This window comes from Leptodactylus fuscus, chromosome 6 (assembly GCF_031893055.1).
Source record: "Leptodactylus fuscus isolate aLepFus1 chromosome 6, aLepFus1.hap2, whole genome shotgun sequence".
NCBI lineage: Eukaryota > Metazoa > Chordata > Amphibia > Anura > Leptodactylidae > Leptodactylus > Leptodactylus fuscus.
The window spans coordinates 53,335,664-53,355,213 of NC_134270.1; the positions used below are offsets into that span (position 1 = coordinate 53,335,664).

Genomic DNA, 19,550 nt, shown 5'->3' on the forward strand with positions numbered 1-19,550 from the left:
GATGAGACTCCATGGACTGTTATACCCCAAACCACCCACACCACCCCCACCACTCACCCACCCGAGTCCAACTCCTCCCCCCCAGCTCTACTAGCTTTGGCAATGCCAAATATCTATTCGGACGTGCCAATAAAGCTTTTTTTGATTTGATTTGATTTGATTTGAACTACTGTACTGTATTACTAACCCTGTATAGAAAAATATTAATACTATATTGCTTCTCCTATGTACAAAACTATAACTACAGTAATACTGTCTTCCATGTGCAAGAATACACTTATTAACTCTAAAAACCCTGTATGTTGGATGCCAACATACGATTGTGTGTCATAGATGATGAGACATAAAGACATACTGCCCCTATGCACAAGAATATAACTACTATAATACTGCTCCTATGTACAAGAATATAACTAATATAATACTGCTCCTATGTACAAGAATGCAACTACTATAATACTGCCTCCTATGTACAGTACAAGAACATAACTACTATAATACTGCTCCCATATACAGTACAAAAACATAACTACTATAATACAGCTCCCATGTACAAGAATATAACTAATATAACTCCCCCTATGTACAAGAATATAACTACTATAATACTGCGCCCATGTACAAGAATATAACTACTATAATGCTGCCCCTGTGTACAAGAATATAACTACTATAATACTGCTCCCTATGTACAAGAATATAACTACTATAATACTACTCCTATGTACAAGAATATAACTACTATAATACTGCCCCTATGTACAAGAATATAACTAATATAACTCCCCCTATGTACAAGAATATAGTTACTATAATACTTCCCATATGTGCAAGAATATAACTACTATAATACTGCCATTGTAATACTGTACCCTATGTATAAGATTATTACTACTATAACTATGTCCTTATGTACAATAATATTGCTACTATAATACTGATATATATGTGCTAATACATAACTACTAAAATACTGCCTCCTATGTACATGAATATAACTACTATAATACTGTATTATACTGTCATTAGGAGAAATCTAATATTGTATCTAAGTTGTTTCTATATTGTTATCTCAAATCTCATATGTAGAAGTGACTTCAGGTTGTCCTTCAAGTTCTCCCTTAACCAAACAAGGAGAATTCTGTATGGATTGGAGACTGTGCTGAACGTGTTATTTCTCTATGTTATCTGGAGTGAAGGCTCTAAGCAGTTAATAAACATTGCGGTATGATTAGAAATATGGATATGCTCCAAACAAGATTGTCCTTATGATTATGGCAATGTATTTCAGAAACTGAATTCCTTGCCAATAAAATTTAAAGAGAAAATGTTTATAGAACATTTTGTCCAGATACAATATATCATCTGTAGTAAGGTATTCACCATGTCTCTCACATCCAGCGTCTAAAGGGTTTCCTTAGGATTTCTCCAGAATGTTGTGTCTGATCATTGACAATACTGAACGTACTCAACAATTGTGATATTGCTTATATAAAAAAGCAGTCCCCAATACCTTATCCCCATGTCCCTACAGACATAGTACCTATAGCAACAATCCTATAAATGGCCTTTCTTGGGCTTTAGATATTGTTGACCCTTCCTGAAAATATGTCACCAATATCGGATTGTGGGGAACAAAATCTGATACCCCAACAATTAGATAATATCTAAATCCTGCAAAAGCCCTGTATGGATGTCAAAAAGGGGAGTACCCTGCGCTACCTTTGATGTGACAACCACTTTGAAATAAGACTTTGGATGGATTTGTGACATAAGTTTCTTCCAGCTTTGTCCAAACGAGATCTAGAAATTGTTTTTGAACCAATCTCACCAATGATTTCTAGAGTTTTTGTTGAATTGGGTTCATTTATGATATATTGACATGAGATTGCCCTGTTATGGGGAAACGTGCCGAAAACACAACATTGCTAGAAGTGTAAGGGCTCGTTCCCACGATGTAACGTGGCGCTCATTCTGACACGTATACACGTGTCAGAGTCAGCGCTTCAAAACAGAATCCCGTTGACTTCAATGGGTTCCGTCTTACGCGTGCTACACATTGAAGTCAATGGCATTCTGTTTTGAAGCGCTGACTCTGACACGTGTATTACATCGTGGGAAGAAGCCCTAAGGGCTCACCAACGACCCCATAGACTTTCAGCCAGATAGCCTGATGGAGAAGTAATGACTAAGACAGTGTTCTTTTTGGCCAATGCTCATCTTTCCTGATTCTCCCATTGATAGAATATTACATTTATGGAAGTGTGACGTAGGCCGTTTTCAGGCCTCTGGTGCGGCGTATTTAATGGAGAACAATAGGATTGGACAGGGCTCATTACAAGAGTGAGCTGCGACATACTGTAACAAGTGAAGCGCCTCTGTCACTTGGAATTATTATCAGGAAAAATGTCAAGGTTTTCATTCTCTGACAGCAAACAGAGATCTTAAAAACAATGAAACACAAAATAGGTTAAAGGTTCATCTGAAATGTCAATTCAACAGTGAAAATCTCATTTATAAAGGGTCAGTAAAGAGTTTTTGTATACTGTGTTATAAGCTTAATGGCCACAGGAGCAAATTGACCTGTTGGGCACTGCCTGAAGGCCCAAAGCCTTACCGGGACACACCTCGGGGGCTGACCAGTTCAGCCGCACAAGAGCCCAGTTGTTAATGGTGCCCACTGTCACCCTAAATCAGCATATAAATCTATGAGCTATAGAATTTCATAGCTAATAATTGTTGCAATTGCTAGAGAGATGTATAATTGATTATCTACGATAAAACATTCATTAAAAAGGGGCTTATATACTATTCCTGCACAGGGACCCTCCACTGTCTGTGTCTACCACTATAATTTTAGGGCCTCTTTTTACAAAAAGTAAAAAAAAAAAAAAAAAATACCCCTGTAGATTATAGCTCCAGAACAATTCTCAGTCTGCCCCCATGGCCAGTGAGCCCCCCGCCCCCGCTGTTGTGTGTGTATCCAAGGTACAGTAAATTACACTGATTACATGACCTTGACAGAAAATTGTTTTCGGTATGTGCCAAGGCTTACTGTCGCCCGCCCGATGCCGGGGACGGTCTAACCAGACTGTTTATACAGCTGCAGAAAATACCACATGACTATCCAGCAGCCTGCCCTGAATGCAGCCACTGCTAAGCCTCCAGCCATCTTTACACCTTGGTCTTTGCACTTTTTTTTGTACATGTTCATGGGCCTTCATTACCAAATCTTGCTATGGTCTGAACCGACATGTGCACTTTTCAACCTTCACTTTCCTAATCATTTTAATGCAGACTTCCGTGCACGGCTACTACCTCGATTTAGAGAGAAGCTATAAAGAAAAAAAATGAAATTTACGAGGAGGCGTTTTTACAATTTTCAGCAGATTGAAGGGGTTGTCATAGGAACATATAACAAGAGGAAGCCTGAAAACATTCATTGGAGAGTCCACTTTTGCATTTTTACTGCTGTGTGGGAGAGCCATGCTTCATGATGCTGGGAAAGTGAATGGTTTTAAGGTTCCCCCGCTATGAGGACTGGAGGAGGTGGGGGGGTCAGTTCATCGGCAAACAGCTGCTGGAGGAGAACCGATTTCATCTTCCAGCAGTTGCTGTCCATCACTTGACATTTGGGAATCACATTGCAAGTGTTTGCTGGTCATTGGATTCAAGTTCTGGTAAAATTAATGTATCTTGCAATTTCCCGGATTTTTTAAAAGCATTTATTATCCTTTATGTTTTATACATAAATTAATCTAAATAAAACGTTGAGTCTTTTTTTTGTAATACATTACATTACCTATTTTCTACTGATCCTGAGTCATAGCCAGTATTATACTCCAGAGCTGCACTCGCTATTCTGCGGGTGAAGTTACTGGCCCGCATTAACTAAGGCTGGGTTCACATCAGCACCGTAGTTTCCATTGGAAACTCCATCGCAGAAAGTGCCGTAAATCTTCCGAGTGCAAAGTCCTGACCAGAGGACACCCGAGGGACCCAATTTTAGTCAATAAGGTTCACTGGTGTCCTTGTGTAACCGCTGTTTTATTGGTCGCGAGCCTGTCGCAGATGTGAACCTAGCGTAACCAGGATGTGCTTGAAATATGTCTTAACCCTTAAGTACTATTATGGTGTCTATCATAATGATATGTGTATGATAGTGATGTATGATAGACGACACCATGATAGTACTTAAAGGGGTATTCCCACGTCGCATACTCACCAGTCTTCGTTGCTGTAAAATCTTCTGTCTTCCTGCTTTGTTGTGTCATTGGTGGGCGGTGTTACATATGCAAAGCCAGCGGCGAGATGCCACTGGCCCTGCGTGCACGCTCATAGACCAGTCTAGCCTTCACAATGCGAATACAGACCCGGCATCCGCCTCTCTCTATTACAGCAGATGCCGGGTCTGTATTTGCATTGTGAAGGCTAGATTGGTCTCACCATCTATGAGCGTGCACGCAGGGCCAGCAGCATCTCGCCGTTGGCTTTGCATATGTGAATACAGACCCGGCATCCGCTGTAATAGAGAGGCGGATGCCGGGGACGGTTAGACGTCGGCACAGATGCACAGATGCCTGCAACATCGCTATGCTCCTGCTCTGCATGAAGCCAGCAGCAGCAGGAGCAATGCTACTATTCCGCTCCTCCGCTATTACAGCGGAGGAGCTCCTCCTCTCTATTACAGCGGATGCCGGGTCTGTATTGGCGGCCCCTTCCCCCCAAAGGGTAAACTACCCCCCCCTTCCAGGCTCGCTCCCGTGCACTTAGCCCCTCCTCCCTCCCCCCTCAGAGCAGCAGATACATCACTTGACTTATGACCAGATAAGTCAAGGGATGTGTCAAAAAAGAATGAATAAAGTAAGATAGTGGACAAACAAAGCAGTTTTGCTGAAGCAATGTATTTAGGAAAAGTCTTACATTCACATTAATAAGCAGTATAGATAGGATCCTTGTGATGGGACAACCCCTTTAAGGGTTAAAATTCATATCAACTCAAAACATTTTATGACACAAAATGGCTTCTCTCATCCCTTGCGGATCACTTGCAGTATTTAAGGCAATGGGCGGAGCGGGGCGGGGATGCCTAGGTCCACCTGATTTACTATAGTACATGCCAGAAGCCTACAGACAGGACCTCCCAACATGAACAACATTTAATAAAAGGCCGGAGCCTCTTAGTAATTTTGGCATGTTTAACTCTTGTGGGGGAATGGATTAAGACTGGCATAAGAAATACCAGACTTAATAAATTCTCCCCACTATGTACATATATAACATTGCTTACTGTGTCTGGACTCTCAATTACAACGTATATTATACTCCAGAGCTGCATTCACAATTCTGCTTGTTGCTAACAGAATCTGTCAATCACCTTGTCAACTGACACAAAGGTAACAGTTTTGCTAAGCTTCAGTAATAATGGCAGTTTTCTGCCACAGCACCGTATGAGATGTTTTTGAGAACATTACTGTGTATGACTGTGAAACGTGTCTGATGGCTGATGTGCAGATCTGAGGCCCTTGAAGAGAGGGGGCCCAGACTTGGTGGAATACATCCTATTTGTTAAGGGTTATGAGAACATGCATAGTATTCAACTCTTTAGAGAAACTGCAATGTTATCAAATGAGCGTGGTAGGGAATTGACCTAAGAGTCAAAGAAATGGGGTAGAGAATGATGAAGCTGGGCACCATATTGGTAGCATCTTCTGACATGTGTAGGTGACTGCAGAGCAGTGCTGTCAATCACAGCCATGTAGACAATGGCTACAGCACTATAGTGGCTGAAAACAATGCATAAGTCAATTTAGCATAATGTGTATTGTGATTAATCTCCAGTATTTGGCCCAAAATGACTTGATATATCTTTTTACTAGTTAGTATGTTTGATATATTTGGCTCCATGTTGTTATAATGGGGAGGGCCCCTGGGTCGCACAGAACTAGTGGTATGAGAAACATGAGCAAGTGGAATTCTGTTGCTTACACAAGCATCACATGGGGGTCACATGTGACGGGGCCCCTTTGATCTATCGTCTGACTCCATTTATCTCAGGGGGATAATACAGCGGTGAGGTGGCAGGGACCAGGCCTGTGTTTATTTAACTTACACTTTCATCTTTGCAAAAGTAGGAAACTTTGGTAAATGTATGTGGTTTGGTAGAAGGAGCTCATTACTGACAGGAAATTGGTTACATGAAATATAATATTGTTCTCTGGGCTCCGACCAAGTAGCACGAATAAATTATCATAGAAATCAACAGTCTCCTTCCTATACTTTACATATCTCAGTATAACCCAGGTCACGGGCTCCTACTGCACAGCCATAGCTAGACTTTCTTCCTGTGTGGTAAAGATTCAGTTTATTGTCCTTGCCCTGAGAGACTTTCTGGTTCGCCAACCCTTGCCTAGTTATGGCCCTGCCAGAATCCTAGACTGAATTTCATAGCGTATCCACTCTAGGAAGTGTTTGCCACAAAGCATCATAGGCTTGGTGGGAATACTAGGCCCAAGATGGTGGCTTATCTCTCAGGGCCCTCTGGTAATAACTTTCTGTTAGAGGTCATGGTCTGGTCACAGTAGCGCTTTCTCCTTCTCCCAAACCCAGAGCGGTGCTCTTGCACCGATGAGCAGGTTTCACTCTATGTGATGGTGGTAGTAGACTTAAGTTTTATAGATGGCGGTTGCAACTTCCATACACTTAATGGAGGCTCAGTCTCTTATTGGTAGATAATAATGGCTTAGCACTGGATGCAGGAATGGCTTCCTACCGCTCTCCCCTAATTCGATCTTCGGCTATTCTAACGGTATAGCTAACCCTGTACTATTAATGGAACTCCAGCCTACTAGCTAGTCTGGTTCTGTGCCAAATCCATTGCTTCTCAGTCTTGTAGCCCAGTCCTGGCATGCCCAATTTCCAGCATTAAATGGTTGTCCGGGTATTATCTCCCCAGGAGTTTCTTCACAGTGTATATGTTGTCATAAAATGGGTTCCAATTTATCTTTTGTGCTAGGTTCACACTAGCATCGCCTCTGCGTTGTTTGGGTAAAAGTGGGGACCTGAGAGGTGGACCTCTAAAATAGTGGTAGCACAAGGAGTCCGACAAACCCCATTGTTTATAATGGGGTCCGCCATATGCCCGTCATTTTTAAACGGAAACTGGCAATGGAGACTATGTTGTGATGTGAACGTAGATGTAGTGTGAATGTAGCCGTAGTGTTTAGCTCTGCAAGGTTCACTTTGGCTCGATGGTGTAGGGTAGCCTGTTATTAGGATTCCCTACCTCAGCTCAAACTCTACTAGAATTACAACTCCCTGTGTAATAGATTGATGTTAGCTGGCCATTTACTATACTCCTCCCAACTTCTAGAACATACCAGGTTATGCCACTTCTACATACAGGCTGTACTGTACTGCAGAGTAAAATAACATCCTTTTTCAGGCAAGATATTAAGTGATAGGAAATTGCAAAACAGTAGAAAACAAGAAAACTACCTTAAAAATATTAAATATCTACCAGGTATAGAGTACCATGACAATTTTTTTAGGTGGGTGTGAAAAATTGCTGCAAATTAAGAATTCTTTAAGAATAGACACGTTAATTGTTTATTTTTCTGTCAATTACTTTTCACACCTCCCCCGGGCCACCACCTATTATACTCCGGAATCTGAAGAGACCCCAGAGTATATTAATGTCACTTACACTTTGGCATAACTTCGGCTGTGTATGCCTTAGAGAGTAAGAAAATTGGATAGATAAGTTTCTAGTAATCCTAAGAGTGTTCTACACTATGTTTTACACCATTGTAAGATGTGGTTTGTACTGAACTTGTTCGACCCGAAACTAATCTTGGACTCGAGCCACCTGAATTCGAAACTAAATGAATCCTGAGTGGTTTGACCATCTCTACTTCTTACACAAGCCTACAAGATTACAATCAATCATCATATATGTCCGCAGAAGGCTGTGGATAGTCATTCCTGTAAACTGACATGATTTTTGATTTGGCACAATACAGTGTCCCTATGATAACACTGCTGTACTGGAGCATTAAACAAGAGTGTTCATGTGTGAAGGTCTTCAGCAGGCATCTTGACCATCAGAGCACATATTTTTCTGTAGTATAAAGTCAATAGAATAGGTGTCCCAAGATTGACTTGAAATGACAAGAGAACACAGCACCGAGCTGATCCTAGTGTAGTGTTTTGAGGAACAACAGGTTGGTAATACGTACAGGTGACTGCTCACCTGATTAGGTTGTGTATGTCACAACAACCTATATGGCACAATAACCAATGTTGGAAGAGGGGGCAGCAGCTAAAAACCGTCACAACGCGTCGTGCCAATAAACGTTTTCTACATTATCCATTTGGGTGAGCACTGTCTTTTCGCCTATCCTTTATGGAGTCTGGTCCAATTTCTTCACCAAGATCAAATTGGTAAGGCATCCACCGGCTGTAGCATTCAGGCTAAAACTGGAAGGAGAGATGGCAATATTTGTCCATGACTCCCTTCTCTATTCTAGTCTATGGATGTGACAGAAAATGCCAAGCAAGCCTTGCATACCGTACACAAAATTCCTGCTGTCTACAGCTACCACAAGGGGGAGCTCTCCATATTCATATTTATACATTTCCCATGGTCATGTGATTTACGGTCCATGGTCATGTGATGAGCACACAGGTGCTGCTCGTTATAGTCACAGCACAGTAATCAGACATCTGCCTGGTAATTAGCTGTGCACATGTGTGCTCATCACATGATGATGGACCGTAAATCACATGACCATGGTCAGACTATGATCCACTGGAAGTAACACAATGAATGACAGCAAGCAGAGATCTAGAAAACCGTGAGGAATTGATACAGAAAGTATATTGGAAAATTGTATATCTTTGTATTGTACAAACAATAACATTTGTCTCTCAATATTGGTCTGAAAGTGGCCAACCCTCTTAAGTCAAGAATTATCAAAATAGTTTTATTTTATTTTTGAATTGATTTGTTTTAGAAATATTGTATTAGAAATATATATAAAAAAAGTGTCTACACATATGAACCCGTTGCTATGAGATCTGTGCATGTTCCCTGGGTGATACTCTATGCATTACATTGGCTTGCTTCAGTGTTAGGCTATCAATGTGGAATTCCATCAGATCCATAAACATCCTCTCATGTGGAAAGTTGTTAAATGGTTGAGTAATGTTAATTCCGTGAAAAAAAACAATACATGTAGTTATGGCATGCTGGCCCTTTAAATTGATGTATGTATAATGAGTAAATAAACTACCGGACAGAGGCGTTAAACAAACTGAGGACGACGCACAATAAAAGGAAATGAACTGGGTACAGAGTATTGTTTTATTAAGGGGAACCTTATTTCCTTACCCCTGGTAAGGGGGCACTGTAGAATAAATAAATGTCACTGCCATTAAATATTATTTCCCCTTTAACTAATAAGCGGACATTACCCTTTTAATTTATTTCATCTTGTTCTGATATCCGCAGGGTGATTGTCATTAAGGTCTGCACACAGGGTTGTTACCTAGCTGTCCCAAACTCCTGACTCATTGTAGGTCACAGTGCAACCCCATTGACAATTAGCTGCAGTGTCGCAATGCAGCACCACAATCTAATATGTCACCCAACACATGTCCAAATGTTACCCTAGCCTAAAGCTACTTTTAGACAACCGAGGCGAAAAAGAGCCGTGAAAAATGGCCATTTTTCATGGCCGTCTTGCACCTGGAGAGGAAACAGTAGGTATAATAAGGGCAGAAAGTCTGCAGAGCAAACCTCTGCGGAAACACAATGAAAACCGCTGCAGAAAGTTTGGGGCCTTAACCTAAGGCCCTGTTCCCACGGAGTAACGTGCTGCTCATTCTGACACGTAAACGTGTCAGAGTGAGCGCTTCAAAACAGAATCCCATTGACTTCAATGGGTTCCGTTTAAGGCACGTAACACATTGAAATCTATGGGTTAAAAAGCCTCCAATTGATTTCAATGTGTAGCGCGTGTTAGACGCAACCCATTGAAGTCAATGGGATTCTGTTTTGAAGCGCTCACTCTGACATGTGTTTACATGTCAGAATGAGCGTCACGTTACTCCGTGGGATCGGGGCCTTAGAATGTTTTCATAGACCTGCCATTAGCCATGGTGCCATAGTATTCACTGCATTATATCACAGTCTGTCTCCCTGGAAAACCACACGATACATGATTTATCTAACAGTTTACAATAATCTGTATGTATGTAACCTGTATAACATACAGTAATAACAATAATACACAGCCACACCTTACAACCACACATTCATGATCTTCTTACACTATAAGTAAAGCAAAGCTATTTTTTTGGGAGGACATTGTTTTATTAACCACCAATAGATGAAGCAAAGTCTCCAGAGCTATTTTCGTGTATTACTGTATATGGAGTAATAACCTAACCTGCAATTTCCTAATATAATAGAAATCACTAGCTGCAAATACAGAAAAGTGTGATAGTGAGGACATCGAGGTCCGTCCACCCGTCTAGCATGTACTGTGCCTTTTGTGGATTTTTTTTTTCTTATAAAAGGAAAAAAAACATCTAAAAATAAAAATAATACATTTTATAATATACTTGCTCCAGTCCCTAGCTGACCTGATATGACTTCATGGCTTGACGTATAATCCATATTGATATGACATGATCACAATCGCCAATAACTGCGTGCCATGTTGATTTATTTTATTACACTATGGTCACAGGTCACAATGTTAGAGTGGCACCATAAAGTGATACAATGTCATTCTATTTGTGGACTCTTATATGACACATTATTTTCATTATCAGCTGACCCTGGTATTCCTGATGCAGATTTGCAGTTTGGAACACCAAAGATGGGACTGATCTATGTGTCCACCCACCATGATCTCTATGGCAAGAACTGACCTCTTTATTTTTCAGATCTCTGGTGCAAAAACATGCGTATGTGTGAGGTACCATGCAGAATTCCCTTGTGGTTTGTAGACACATTTTGGCATGGAAATTTACAATACAAAGTCTATGTATAAATTGGCCTTGTCAAACTGTAAATCAGAAAGATCAGCCTGAGATTTCTGCCATAGATCCCATGATAGATTTTTGGGACAAAAAAAAAAAAAATCTGTTGTATAAACGTGCCCTTACTGTTAGGGTACATTCACATCTGTGTTGTTGAAAGTATCTACTTGTTATATCGTAGGAACGAATGAAGACGACAGCGGATCCCAAGGGACTCCATTGTCTTTAATAGCCTATCATGACACTGTTATCAAAGTATCCCATACAATAAAACTGAAATAATGGCTTCCCACTTGCAGCACACATGGAGTGCCCCCCCCCCCCAATGCACACCCCGCAGTATCATTGTCCCCTATAACACTTTGTCCCACCAGTTTATTGTTTGTGTATCGGCTTCCTCCATCTCATTTATTTGACAAGGACTAAAAATATAAAGTTGTCCCTTCTCTTAGCTCTAAATCCACAATAGCTGCTGAACCGTAATTCACATGAATAACAAGTAGCAGCCCATTGCTGGCACCACGAACAATGCGGATTATTTATGGCGCTGGAGAAAATATCTCGTCGTGTGCAAAATATCACAAAGAAATGTAGAACTGGGTAATTTTAGATTTTGTCACATTATCCATTGTTCCCAGCGCTGTAGTCTGGTATATTTATAACTGAACCCTCTATTATATATCGTTATCAGTTAACCTTTGTTGCTTGTCGGAGAAGTAGACACATAATACATATATCACGTTTATAGCATATTGACATATACCTTCGGAGACAATACCAGCAACATAGGCCATTTTAAGAGTTTCCTTAATATATCTAATATTCCCTCCCCCAAAAAACAATATAAAAGGATGTACCCCCTGCTGCAACCACTATGAGGGACAATCTGTATTTAGCTTCTACCGTATTTAGGTAAGTAGGAGCCATATACAAGTGTATGCACCATCCTTCACTAGTGGTGGCAAGTTAGAAAAGTGGGAAGTTAAATTTTTTTATACCTATAGGGAAATTGCCGCTTTTCCGTAAGTATAATTGACATGCTCCGATTTACAAAAATGCAACAGTTTTGGAATCCACAGAAATTCGACTGCACGTATTTCTCTGCAATGTGTAGATGGGTTTGCAACGTCCCAGAGTGAGCTGCTATATTTTTTGTGTTTGTCCTTGTGCCTGCAGGTTGTCTTGGTTTGTCTTATGTGTTTTATGTTAAATGTAATTTGCATTGTGTTTTTCTGATATATTTCCTCCCCCATTTACAGTTCAAACCGATGTTTGGGTTTTCCTGGCCAATCACAGGCAATGGGCGGGGTGGTAGAGAGTTTATAGTCTCCTGATAGCTATTACAGAGTCAGTCCAGCCTAGTGTCTGCAGCCTAGGAGAAGCAGCCATCCTGCACATGTCATGCTGTTCTGTGCAGAATGAGGACTTAGGATTCTATCAGACACCAGTTCAGCCCCTAGGAGAATGTCTTCTTGTCCCAGGTTCATCCACAGACAGCCCCTGAGACAGGGAGAAAGTTTGGTGCATCTCTGAGAGACATAGGCCATCCATGCCAGTAGGAGCAACAGAGGACCCTGACAGGAGTAGTTTTGTTCAGGCCTAGCTTCCGGGTACCCAGTTCCCTATCAGGTCTCTTTGCCCCGCTTTGGCCCCTATCTACTGATGCTAGGAGTGGTACGAGAGGAGGAGTAGTGGAAGTATATTTCAGCAGAGTCTGTGTTATCCCTGGCAAATCTCCTATGGTGAAGGCTTTGGGAATGAAACCGTATCTGTAACCCATCTGCAAGCTGCTGGTGAAACTGTTCAAGCTGTTAATAAAGAGTTCTTTGGTTTACCCTGCAACACTGGACTTCTGAGTCGTGTCTGCATCACCATCAAGGGCCCTTCTGAACACCAACACAGCGGTTCAGCTAGGAGAGGTCCCCTCTCCCAACTAGAAGTGCCACGGGGGAAACAAGACCACTATCATCTCCATCAGGTAGTGCTGCAGGACCCCCTTGGCTGTGCACAGCCTTGGAGAGGGATTGGAGTGAGTGAGGAGCGTCCCTAGCCTAGCAGTTGGCACAGTCAGTTTCACTTTTACTCGCACTCTCCGGTTGCCTCTACTGGGATGCTGCAGGTATACGCCACGTGGAGCCCCAGCTTTAAGGCTGAAGCCCCACGTGATGTAAACTACAATATTTTACAGTCAATGCAAATTGGATTGGATTCTAGCAAATCCTACCTGCACATTGTGGAAAAATACCACCAGCGAAAATTCTGTAATTTCAAAAACTGTTGCATTTTTGGAAATCGCAGCATGTCATTTATACCTAAGGAAACACTGGTGATTTCCATATACAGTCCTATGAAAAAGTTTGGGCACCCCTATTAATCTTAATCATTTTTAGTTCTAAATATTTTGGTATTTGCAACAGCCATTTCAGTTTGATATATCTAATAACTGATGGACACAGTAATATTTCAGGATTGAAATGAGGTTTATTGTACTAACAGAAAATGTGCAATATGCATTAAACCACAATTTGACCGGTGCAAAAGTATGGGCACCTCAACAGAAAAGTGACATTAATATTTAGTAGATCCTCCTTTTGCAAAGATAACAGCCTCTAGTCACTTCCTGTAGCTTTTAATCAGTTCCTGGATCCTGGATAAAGGTATTTTGGACAAACAATTCAAGTTCAGTTAAGTTTGATGGTCGCCGAGCATGGACAGCCCGCTTCAAATCATCCCACAGATGTTCAATGATATTCAGGTCTGGGGACTGGGATGGCCATTCCAGAACATTGTAATTGTTCCTCTGCATGAATGCCTGAGTTGATTTGGAGCAGTGTTTTGGATCATTGTCTTGCTGAAATATCCATCCCCGGCGTAACTTCAACTTCGTCACTGATTCTTGAACATTATTCTCAAGAATCTGCTGATACTGAGTGGAATCCATGCGACCCTCAACTTTAACAAGATTCCCGGTGCCGGCATTGGCCACACAGCCCCAAAGCATGATGGAACCTCCACCAAATTTTACAGTGGGTAGCAAGTGTTTTTCTTGGAATGCTGTTTCTTTTTGGACGCCATGCATAACGCCTTTTTTTTATAACCAAACAACTCAATCTTTGTTTCCAAAATGAAGTTGGCTTCTCCAAATGTGCTTTTGCATACCTCAGGCAACTCTATTTGTGGCGTACGTGCAGAAACGGCTTCTTTCTCATCACTCTCCCATACAGCTTCTCCTTGTGCAAAGTGCGCTGTATTGCTGACCGATGCACAGTGACACCATCTGCAGCAAGATGATGCTGCAGCTCTTTGGAGGTGGTCTGTGGATTGTCCTTGACTGTTCTCACCATTCTTCTTCTCTGCCTTTCTGATATTTTTCTTGGCCTGCCACTTCTGGGCTTAACAAGAACTGTCCCTGTGGTCTTCCATTTCCTTACTATGTTCCTCACAGTGGAAACTGACAGGTTAAATCTCTGAGACAACGTTTTGTATCCTTCCCCTGAACAACTATGTTGAACAATCTTTGTTTTCAGATCATTTGAGAGCGGGCTGTCCATGCTCAGCGACCATCAAACTTAACTGAACTTGAATTGTTTTGTAGAAAGAAATGGTCCAAAATACCTTCATCCAGGATCCAGGAACTGATTAAAAGCTACAGGAAGTGACTAGAGGCTGTTATCTCTGCAAAAGGAGGATGTACTAAATATTAATGTCACTTTTCTGTTGAGGTGCCCATATTTTTGCACCGGTCAAATTTTGGTTTAATGCATATTGCGCATTTTCTGTTAGTACAATAAACCTAATTTCAATCCTGAAATATTACTGTGTCCATCAGTTACTAGATATATCAAACTGAAATGGCTGTTGCAAACACCAAAATATTTAGAACTAAAAATGATTAAGATTAATAGGGGTGCCCAAACTTTTTCATAGGACTGTAGCTATATTGGAAGCAGAAAGTCCACAGGGGAAAACTCTGCAGACTTTCTACGAAAAGTGCTGCGGGAAAGGCCATGATGCGTTTCCGCCATGTTTTTTTCTGCAATGCGTTTGGCTGCGGCTACATGGACCCTTAGTCTAAAATACAGAATTTAAGTGCATTGCAAGATGCAATGAGATCCGCAGCAAATCACATAACACGTGGAGATTTACTGCCATATCCTGAATATACCCTTTCCTATATGAACTAACCTACTTGAGCATCCATATCAAGCCTTAGTAAATGAACCCATCTGTTATGTTATACCCTATGGTAGATCCTATTTTTTTCAACATATGGAACAATGTGCACAGAGATTTCCACTTTGTAAAATTACAGGTGGCTTTTCATTTACTGGGAGAACATCAGCTGCACATGGGCCGTAATGACTGGTTTTGTATTTAGAGCAGCAATGGCTCCTCACCGCAGCTTGTGCTCTTTATAATTTACAAGAAGTAAGAGAAGTGGTTGCGTGACTGTCATTTTCTGCCTGGCTCAGCAACATGTATTTTAGGAACCTTGCAGGGAATATTCCTTTTGTTGCAAAAGATCAGCATGTCCTCAAAAACCTCCTGCCGGAAAGAACTCGAAAAGGATAAATATACCCGATGTGTGCAATGTGTGCATTACACAGTTAAATTATGTGCTGTCCTCCTGTTTTATCAAGTTTGTAAAAATTCCCTTAAAGAGGATCTGCCTGTTCTACCGACTTGTCTGTTTTAGTAGATACTTGCATTCCACATGATATGACAATTCTGGAGCACTATGTGCAGTTTCTCTTTTATACCTCATGGAAATCTATGCCTAAGGGCAAGAACACATGTTCAGTTTTTTTTTTCAGGCCAAAACCAGGTGTGGTCCATGAAGGTGAAAACCTATAGGGTCCATTCACACAGAGGAGAATGGTGAGGAATTTAGTGTGGAATATCAGCGCTGAAAAAAAGGAATCCATTGAAGTCAATGGGAGGCTTTTTTTCAGTGCTGAAAGTCCACACCAAATTCCTCACCATTTTCCTCCGTGGGAATGGACCTTAAGGCCATGGCCCCTTGGACCGGAAACGCTGCGATTTGCCCGCAGCGGAGACGCTGCGATTTGAAAAGTCATTGCGGCTTTGCAAATCGCAGCATGTCAATTATATCTATGGAAACACCGGCTTTCCCGTAGATATGTTAAGAGAAAGTCTGCAGAGGAAAACTCTGTGAACTTTCTCTTAAAAGCGCTGTGGAAAGAACCGCAATGCGTTTACACAGCGGTTCTTCCCACAGCACTTTAGTGCTGCGGATACGGCCCGTGGGGCCTTAGGGGCAAGTGTTATTTCTCCTTTTCAATCTACTCCTGATTTTGGCTTCAAAAACATGAAGATGTACTTTTTCCCTAAGTTGACCATTAGGCATTACTATAATACTGCCCCTGTGTACAACAATATAACTAACAATATAACTACTATAATACTGCTCCTAGGTACAAGAATATAACTACTATAATACTGTCTCTTGTGTACAAGAATATAACTACTATAATACTGCTCTTATATACAAGCATATAACTACTATAATACTGCTCTTATGTACAAGAATATAACTACTATAATACTGCTCTTATATACAAGCATATAACTACTATAATACTGCTCTTATGTACAAGAATATAACTACTATAATAGTATCTCCTATATACAAGAATATAACTACTATACTGTATTACTAACCCTGTATAGAAAAATATGAATACTATATTGCTTCTCCTATGTACAAAACTATAACTACAGTAATACTGTCTTCCATGTGCAAGAATACACTTATTAACTCTAAAAATCCTGTATGTTGGATGCCAACATACGATTGTGTGTCATAGATGATGAGACATAAAGACATACAGTGCATAGCCCATATATTTCATTGGTGGTGTAATAGACCTGAGTGATGTACAAATGTTCTCGATCAGCCTCTCAGAGTCTCAGATGCCCATATTGATCTCCTTTACTTTGTGACCTTTGAGAACATGAAAGGTTCCACTGTGAGGCTCATCAGGTGTCACTTCTGACCTTTTACCAATCTGCGGAGAGGAGATAATTCCCATCGCCCTGTCCTTGGTTATTAAACTGGCACTCTGGAGTCCCTGACCCGCAGACTAATATACTGACAACGAGGAGATTTTCTCAGTGTACTGTACAATGTGGTTATCTTCTAATCTGCATTATATAAGAGGTTAGCCAAAAGTATCTATTTATAGCCAACCTGTGGGGTATCCAACCTATACTCCTGTCACTACAGAAGGGGGCGCCTCCGTCCTGATGGCCTGGGTCCAAGAAGCTTGCAAGCCATCTCCTATGTTTTATACCTGAAGCTAAGGCATGGCAGCTGTATTACCTACTTTATTGTTATTCTGGCGACTGCTGGCATTGTTATTTGGGCACTACTTCTTGGCTCAGATACCCAGTGCATAGCTTTTGTCTATTACTGCCGCACTCTCTTCCTTCTCACATTTGCTGAAGATTTGTTCCTTGCTGTTTCCTCAGGTATGTCACCACGCAGACTGCCAGCAAATGAATCAGAAGAACCCTCTAAATTTGTGTGAGTCATGTGACATCAAGTTCCACAGCACCATGCACTTTGATAGACATATACGCTTTGACCTCCCCCCTCAAGGTAAGTTCCTTATTGTTATTAGTATTATTTCTTACAAGTCCACTGGCATTGTCAGTCACTTAGGTATGGTGTCCTAGTATGCCGTTATGGAAGAAACATCCCTAAGGTCAGCAACAATTAGAAAGATCACATCCAATAGAGACACCTTCTGTAGGTCTTCATCGAACCACAAAATAGAACGTAGCATCCTGGCTAAACTATACACTGGCTTCCTACCCCGGGGCCTGACGGGCACATGTCTAATCTGTATAGAGCCCCGGCCTCTTCATAAATAAGGCGCACTCCTGTGTGCGAGAATGGAGTGGAGTTATAATAAGTATATCAGGGGTCTCTGATCAGCTTTGCCCATATTCATGGAAAGTGACAAGCGAGGCGCAGAATGGTGAATGAGTCACACATTTGGCACAAGAAAGGGCCTCGTACCAAATGTCTACTACGTTATCTCACAGCTGCACCAGAAAATTGGCGTAGATGTCTTGATAAATTCCCTCTAGCCTGACACAGTAGGGGAGGTTTATCATGCCTTTTATGACAGGCATGCAAGGAAATTTTTGGACTTTTATCTTTTTATTCCAATCTTGCAACTTTCCTGAAAGGGGGGCCGTGATGGAGTGCAAGGAGTGGACAGGGCGTAAATGATACTTGAGATTTTCACTGCAGGCTCGTGGCCTGGCGCAGGCTGCATCTCATAAGTAAGGAGATGTGTGACTCGTCCTAAATGAGGCGCATCCTTCGACGGTGCAGGAGACATGAAGTCTGGTGTTAGAAACGTCAACCTTCAAAAATCTCACCCAGTAATCCAAGTGACACCAACAAGATTCCTCTGCCATGCTGCACCCCCTCAGGCTCCGCACTTGGCATAGGATCAGTTGTGCTCTGACTTGTATGCTCTGGTACACAATATGATGCACAAATAAAACTTTTGGGTTACTCATTTTTAATCTTTATGGCGTTGTTCCCCTGATTCCTATCCAAGTCTCTATGGCCTATGCTATGTAGTATATACACAAATGTAGGACAAAAATAGCAGCAAAACTATTTGGGGAGGGACTAGTAATATGAGGTGTGGTCACCAGATAATTCTCCTTCCATTGAAAAGCTTTGATCTAAATACCTGCTTTGTTTACAGGGAAAAGGAACATCAAGCAAAGTGCTAGGGTGGATTTACACAGCCTGATGTTCGGACGGATTAGTGTCTATTCACAGTATATTATGTCTATAGTCACTGTTTTGCATCAGCCTTACACATATGCCGATGCAAACTACGTGAAGGAGGAATAAATTGATACTACAATTATTCCTCCTTAGGCTGAAGCCCCACGTTGCGGAAACACAGCTTTTTTTGTTGCAGATTTTGCTGCGTTTTATTGAGCCAAAGCCAGGAGTGGATTTAGGAGAATGTAGAAGTATAAGAACATCCTATACATTTCTCAATCCTTTTGTAGACATTCTTGGCTTTGGCTTAAAAACCGCAACAAAATCTGCAACAAAAAAAGCTGCGTTTTTGCAATGTGGGGCCTTAGAAGTTTTATTGGTTTCTGGAAGTAAGTCCTTGTTTACATAGGGCAACATGCTGCTGACAGTCTACCATCTTTTACAATGTGCCGACATGTCGTGGCTGAGATACTGCAAAAAAACCCTCTGATTCCATTCCAAATTAATCTAATCCTATGAGATTATAGCATAGCTGGGATTAAGAATCTATATGAACTAAAAGGTACTAGCTACTGTAGTAAAAGCAAAGATATAATGCATTGACCACATAATATATTAACTTGATAAGTTGGAACTCCCAATGACCATGAAGTGGGGGTATAACTTAGTGATATGCCACCACTTTATAATATGGGAATAACCCTTTCACCCAGAAAGCAGGGAG

General features: G+C 41.3%; 1 protein-coding gene across 4 annotated transcripts in view; it reads left to right on the top strand.

Moving 5' to 3' along the window:
• Nucleotides 1-19,550, top strand: part of PLEKHG5 (pleckstrin homology and RhoGEF domain containing G5) — a 214,883-nt gene that overhangs the window by 96,516 nt on the left and 98,817 nt on the right. For all 4 annotated transcript variants that reach the window (XM_075279964.1, XM_075279965.1, XM_075279966.1 and 1 more), the window contains one exon: nucleotides 17,542-17,671. In XM_075279964.1, coding sequence (XP_075136065.1) covers nucleotides 17,542-17,671 — 130 coding nt within the window. The remainder of the gene's footprint in view (nucleotides 1-17,541; nucleotides 17,672-19,550) is intronic.